General features: G+C 36.3%; 1 protein-coding gene across 1 annotated transcript; it reads left to right on the top strand.

The window, feature by feature from the left end:
• Nucleotides 1-776: 776 nt before the first annotated feature.
• Nucleotides 777-7,141, top strand: LOC117106475 (the record flags this gene model as incomplete). The annotated part of the gene is made up of 4 exons (XM_033247837.1): nucleotides 777-882; nucleotides 1,370-1,516; nucleotides 6,731-6,835; nucleotides 7,078-7,141. Coding segments are annotated over exons 1-4 (422 nt in total), but the record flags the coding sequence as incomplete, so codon positions are not given.
• Between the last annotated feature and the right edge of the window lie 143 nt (nucleotides 7,142-7,284).

Genomic DNA, 7,284 nt, shown 5'->3' with positions numbered 1-7,284 from the left:
AAAGCTTAATGCAGTCACTATAACAATATTCGAATTTCACAAATTTCGACACACACACACACACATACATACATCTAATAGCTAAAGCGTACAGCTACCCATCTGAACCCCCATCTTATCGGACGGAGGCACCTCCTCCCAAACCTAGCCTCCGCAGGCACTTGGAGGCACTTTACACATATACCTATAGCCCCCCCCCCCCCCCTAACCGAAACTTCTGGATCCGCCCCTGTATTTTGCTAAACAATAAGCAGGTTTGAGAAACATTGATGAACATCAATTAATATCCATGTGAGAACTTTTATACCTTTATGTTTCTTAATAATTGGTTTATTACGTGTGCATGCATTTAGCAGATTGATCTGATTGGGTTTGGGCTGGGAATAATGAGTGTGTGGGTGTGGAGTGGGTGTGGGGTGGGTGTGTGTGTGACTTGTGACCCTGTTTCTTCTTTGTGTGTTTTTCTATTTATATCTTTGTTATGTTTATATATTTTCAGACATTCTGTTATTGGCAAGTGATTGCTGTTGGATGTGGTTTTTGAAATACATAAATAAAAAAATTAACTTAAACAGCTTACTGTAAAGGGCGGAGTACCACAGAAACATGTGTCTGCCATTAAAGTTCTCACAGAATAGGCAATAACTTCTTCAGACTACAATTTAACTCTTATCATACTTATACACAGCATCAAAAGTACTCTGCCAGATCAACTCAAGAAATACAACCTTAATATTAATGAAACTAAAAAACAGAACAATAACAAATTAAACGAAATGGAAGTGGCACATGGAGAAGCTGCAACAACAACAGCGGCGGTGGCAGCAGTCAGCAACACACACACACAAAAAAAGACAGGGCGGAGCGAACCCAATACAGTCGGTTAGCTTCGCACATAATACGTGCACCTTTACCGCCTACACCTTCACCTGACAAACATGTATAGTTAGTAATATTACACCTCTAGAGTACAAAAACAAATATATGAATCTAGATGTGTATAAGAGACAGACTTTTATCTGTCTGCTGTATGGACGTGTGTTTGTGTGTTTATACAGGGTTTTGCTGAAGAAGTGTAACAATATGTACTGGCATTAATTTCACAGCGGTACAGGTGAAAACAGTTTGGTCGAGTGGGACAGTGTTTTCTACACTATTGGTCCCAGGTTCGAACTCATAATGTCTTCCACTTTTTTTCCATTATCTTTCATTGTCCGTACTTAACTTAAGGTCTTATTACCGGTCAAGCCATAGAACTGAAATTTATGCAGAAGAGATTTATGATGTCAGCGGAGGTATGCACTCTCAAAGTGCCCTCTAGTTACTACTATAATCATTATTATCATCCTCCTTATCATTACCATTATAGATACCAAAACACCTACTTTATATATACCTGATACGACTGTGGAATCTGACGGGGATTTGTCTATAACCACCCTTAATCTCACTTTAACATCGCCAGGCGATACGACTGTGGATTCTTCTGAGATTACTAATACAAGTTCGAGGCAAGGTTAGTATAGTAATTATCATTATCATTTTCATTATTATTGGCTTTTCCAAGCAGGAAAAGCAATTGTTTAATGCAATGGATTTAAGGGGAAACACCCCTCACCAGATATTGAAGAGACGGATCAACTGATCTGAATGAAAATTTTGGGAAGTCACAAGAAAAAAATTTGTAAAGTAGAAGTAAAGTGGAAATTGCAACAAAAAAAAATCATTAAAAGGTATAAAAGTCAAAATAAAAAATACTATAGGCCTACTTAATAATACTAAGATAAATTAGGAAGTAAAAAAATGAAAATTAAGTTCACAAGTAACGTGACTTTAGAAAAACTCGAACTGTTGCTGCAATTTTTGAATTGAATTGAATGGTATATTAATCTAATTGCGAGGTACACCGAGACTCATATTGCGCGCTATATGAGTCGATCCTGTTTATGTCAGTGCATATTTAGTTCATCTACTTTGAGTGTTACAGTAATTCAGTGCTTGAAAGCCTAAATTATTCATGCATATCACTGCAAGTTTGCGTTTAACCTAGCAGCAGTTGGTTTAAACGATTTAGAAAACGCGAATTGCGTTTATATAATTTAATCAATTGTCCAAATAATTGTCCTCATATTCAAACCCTACTCTGGATCGTCACCAGAATTGGATCATTTCTTCATTGCACTATGGAAAACCATTCTGGAAAGTTTCAGTTGATCCATTTATAACTGGGACGCAGGGCTGTAGCCACGATAATTGAAGTAGCCAGGTTGCGAGTGAAGCGAACAATGAGGCTGGATCCAGATTGCCGTTATGGGCCCCTGGTCGAGGTTATATTTACATTGTAAAGACCAAACTTAATGATGTTCTGTAGTAGCAATCTAATATAAAAGTATGTTTTGAACTACCATCAGGGCTATAGTGGAGCAAAGCAATAGGCTACAAACACTTTAAATTCAAAGCAAGCAGGTTTAATGTATTCGAGAGAAAGATTGTTACAGCATTGTTATTTCCTGATGATAGCATTTGTTATTATTTTAGTATTTTGTCTTTTGACATTAACAAATTTCGGATTATGGCTTTACACAAATTATTATTTGTGGAGGTGGAGAAGAAATGCAACGTATGATAGGTGGGAAGAAAGAAGCGACGGTAGTAAATGAACCACCAGATCGTGTTTTAAGGTTGCGGAATGAATGAGTGTGCGTGAATGTTTTTGGAAGAAGGAGAAAGCTATTACATGTGTGGCTGAACTGTGTTCGTTGAATTATGGTAGGATAAGAAACAATCGTGTACAATAGTAATCGTGAGTACTACTACAATAAAAGGCGACACCCTAGAGGAAAACGAGGAGGCAAAAATCTTCGACGGAAAATACCTACGATTATAACCGTTAGGTCAAGATCAGTGGATAAATTTAAATTGAAAGAATCTTCCCAACGTGTTCGTGTTGTTGTGAACGTTGAATTATCAAAGGGCAAACATGACACCAATTTGGAAAAGAAAATGTCCGCCCCATCATTTCTCCCTATTTTCGCTACTGCCAATGCCCGGTCCATCTTGAATAAACGTGAAGAAGCGGAAATACTATTTAAGCTCATCGAAGCGGATATCATCATTATAACCGAATCATGGATAACTCCACATACAGCTCCCGAAATGTATAATATACAATCATAAATATGGCCTTCAGCAAATGCAGAATCAATCAGCGTGGCGGGGGTGTCGTGGCATATGTTAAGGACAACTTGCAATGCGAAATATTTGATTTTATATCAGTACCACCAGAGCTTGAAATGATTTGGTTATTAATGTCTCACCACAAACTACCTAGGGCAGCGCCATATTTGATCATCGGCTGTGTTTATATACCCCCAGAATACCACATCAGCTACTTTTGATTGAACACATTGAGTCAACAGTGGATATTATCCGTACCCACAAACCTCAAGCTGGAATTATGATCACTGGAGACTTTAATAGAACTGAAATTAAATCTTTCTGTAGTGGTAATAATTTAAAACAAATTGTAAGATTGCCCACAAGGGGAATGCAATTTTGGACTTAATGGTTACTAATATGTATGACTTATACCATATTCCTGAATCACTTTCCCCAATGGGGCGCAGTGACCACGGAATGGTTTTAGTTAAACCATTAAATAATAAACCATTAAATTATCATCTTAAAAAAACTATCCAACCAATCTCAGATTCCAACCTTAACCAGTTCGGTAGGTGGATGCAGTCTTAGACATGGTCAGATGTCTTTGATGCCCCAGACACGCAATCTAAAACTAACATTTTTTATAGATCTATAGATCTTGCAATTAAGAAGTTCTTCCCCACTAAAACACTGAAACTACACAACACTGATAAAAAGTGGATGACTGCCAAAATTAAGGAACTAATTGCTAAAAGACAAAGAGCCCATGTAATTGGAGATTTAGAGAATAGGAAAATATATCGAAATTTAGTTAGGAAAAAAATTATTAAGGCTAAAAACTCATACAATGTTAACAAAGTTCGTTACCTTCAGAAAGTGGAACCGGGTAGGTGGCATCGACAAGTAAAATGGTTTTCCAATATGAACAGGGACTCTCTTACCATCCATGTCCCTGGCATTAAATGAAGGTGACCATATAGCTATCGCTAATGTTGTAAATAAACACTTAGCCAGTCACTCTCAAAGTCAGAATGCAGTAGATACAAAAGATCTCCCTGCAAATCTCATTGTCCTGTGCCACCTACCCAGTTCCACCCATGGGAAATTTACGAGGATCTGAAGAGGGTGTCTGTTCATCAACAGGTCCAGATGGTATCCCACAAAAGGTGCTTAAAGCATGCGCCTACGAATTCAGCCTACCTGTAACACATATCTTTCCTTGCAGTGGAAATTGGCCAATGTGATCCCCCTTCCGAAACAGACACCCCCTTCTATGAACAAATTAAGGCCAATTTCCCTGACCTCTACCTTGGCTAAAATTGCTGAGAAAAGAGTGTCAAGGTTTGTGATTGATACAATTAACCCTTTTATTAATCAACAACAATATGGAAACCAAAAAGGAGTTCCATAGTTTATTAGGCCTATCATAGGTCTGTCTCTTATACACATCTAGATGTGTATAAGAGACAGCAATATGCACTCTCGTTCTTACAGACTTTACCAAAGCTTTCGATTTGATCGATCACCGAATAGCTTTTAACTGTTTATATAACTTTGGTATCTCTCCATCTATCTTGCAGTGGGTCGTTGACTTTCTTTCAAATCGCAAACAGAGGTGCAAGTATAAAAACTGTTACTCTGATTGGGAAGTTTTAACTGGAGATGTCCCGCAAGGGACTATCCTAGCACCAATCATTTTTCTTTGCATTATTAATTCTACCCTTAATGATGTTCCTATTGATGGGGATGTTCATGTCTGGAAATATGTTGATGACCTGACACTTGGAGAGAGCAGGTTGGTGGAGGGTCAATGTTCCCTTCAAGCTAAACTTGACTCACTTTCTGTCTGGTCACATACCAACAAACTCAAACTGAACCCCTCCAAGTGTCAGGTTATGCAAGTCTACTTTGGCCGCAATGATGTTCCAGATATAAGCATCCACTTATCCAATAACCGTTTAACGGTTGCTAATAACGTCAAACTACTAGGAGTAGTTCTAAGCAGTGACCTAAAATGGGAAAATCATGTTGACCTAATGGTCAAAAAGGCTAATAGGAAACTATTCATGTTAAGAAAATTAAAAGAGACTGGTTTCAATAATAATGAGCTGTTAACAGTCTACGTGGGATACATACGGCCCATCCTAGAATATGCAGCTCCTCTGTGGTCTGGGGGACTTACAGTTTACCAGGAGACTTCCTTGGAAAGGGTGCAAAAACGTGTATGTCGGTCCATTCTTGTAAACAATTATGTTGACTATCAGGATGCTCTCGAAAAACTTGGGCTCGAATCACTCACACAACGTAGGATTTTATTATGCAAAAAGTTTGCTATAAAAATTAGCAACGATAAAATATTTAGTCACTGGTTCCCAAAATCTAAAAATATTTCATCAATGAAACTTCGTAAACACAGAAATTATGAAATGCCTTTCCTGAGGACTGAACGTTTTAAAAATAGCCCCATCCCTTATCTAATGAAATTAATTGAAGAATAAATTTAATTTTGCAATTGTTTTTAACTTTGCGAAATTTCTAATGAAATTATTTTTAAAAATTCAAATTGTGCAATTTTAACGTAGGGAACTTATACTGATGCTTTGGGTTTGATTTTGTATTGTTTTAATGTGATGTTTTTACCGTTTCTCGTTCTTGTTTTCCTTTTGTACAAAATACACCAATTTAGCTTTTGGCTGCCAATGTATTTTTTTATGAAGGAGTTTTTTTGAATAAAGATACCGATTATAACAATCAAAAATTGTCGGGGAAAAATACAAGTGTACGATATTATTTCTTTAATAAAATAGTATTTTTTTAAATAAAATGTACAAATGTACATGTTGCCACTGACAGAACAGGTAATGATGTCAAATTATTGTAGGCCTATAGCATCAGAACATTGACATAATTTTCATGATCAAAACATGGAGGTATAATCGACACCTCTTGTCAGGTTTTGGTATGTTGGCCCCTGGTACGCATAGGCCGCGGCTTGGTGAAAACATGCATCCTAGTTTCTTAATCAATCACTGATAAATCAAAAGAAGAAAATAATGTAAAGTATCATTAACCATTCACTCCAGAGTTCAGAGACTTGTGGTTCCTGAGTTTGTCAAGAGGAAGTAGGTTGAGTCTAAACATACAGGTGGAGTTTAGCCCCTTTTTTCAGATTTGAAACCTAATCAATTAACTTGTGGTCTGCTAAAAAGTGGTCAGGTTGGAACCTGACCAATCTTACCGGTGGCTACGGCCCTTGGACGTTAGCAATTTAAATGACCCTCAAAATCACAAAATAAAATGTTGGATCGTCCCCAACACACACTCATTTCTTATATATGCACATAGTTGATTTGGGCAAAAAGTACTAAAAGTGACTAAAGTGCCGGTCAGAAAAACTTCTTCGAAAATGTATCCATGTTACAATGAAGAAATTATTCAATTTTAGTGATAAAATGTTCCTTCCTCAATTAATTCTGACTTGAGAAAATAAAAGAATATATGAGAAAACATTTTGACATTTAGATTGTTTTAAAGTATTAAAATACACCAATTCAACATTGCATTGCAGTTCAGTTAACTTTTAACTTGACGGAAGATACTACTAAGTTGGCTCTAATAGATGAACCAAACAGTATCACAATCTCTGCCAGAATTTTTGAAATAATAGCAACAGGTAGGTCTATGTATTATTTAAAGAAAAAGTGAATAATTCTTCGAAAATTCTATTGAACGGCAAATACTCAGTATTGCATTGCACACTTCAATGCTATCATAAATTGAAAAGCCATAGTTTAAATCATTGTAATTCAAAAAATATGCCTGGGCCTATACTACTGAATTTATGAATTTATTGATACTGCTGTACAGTATATAGAATTGTTTATCCCTTTATGACTTTTTCTAATTATTATTTAGACGGACCAATCATAGTCAACGTAAATCTAACTGTAGTTGAGGAATCCACTCTTTTTAAGACATCGTAAGTAGTACGACAATTTTAAATTGGCAATAAATTATAAACCGTTTACGAAGAAATTCACGGTATAATGGTATTAATAGTACATTCTCACGTTAGTTAGAGTTTTAACATTATGTTTTTTTTTTTGTTTTTTTTTTACACAG

This window comes from Anneissia japonica, unplaced genomic scaffold, assembly GCF_011630105.1.
Source record: "Anneissia japonica isolate Jap-2015-1 unplaced genomic scaffold, ASM1163010v1 scaffold18392_len7306_cov108, whole genome shotgun sequence".
In the NCBI taxonomy this organism is placed as follows: Eukaryota; Metazoa; Echinodermata; class Crinoidea; order Comatulida; family Comatulidae; genus Anneissia; species Anneissia japonica.
Note: the sequence above shows the minus strand (reverse complement) of the source record. Positions and strands in the feature narration are given on the sequence as shown.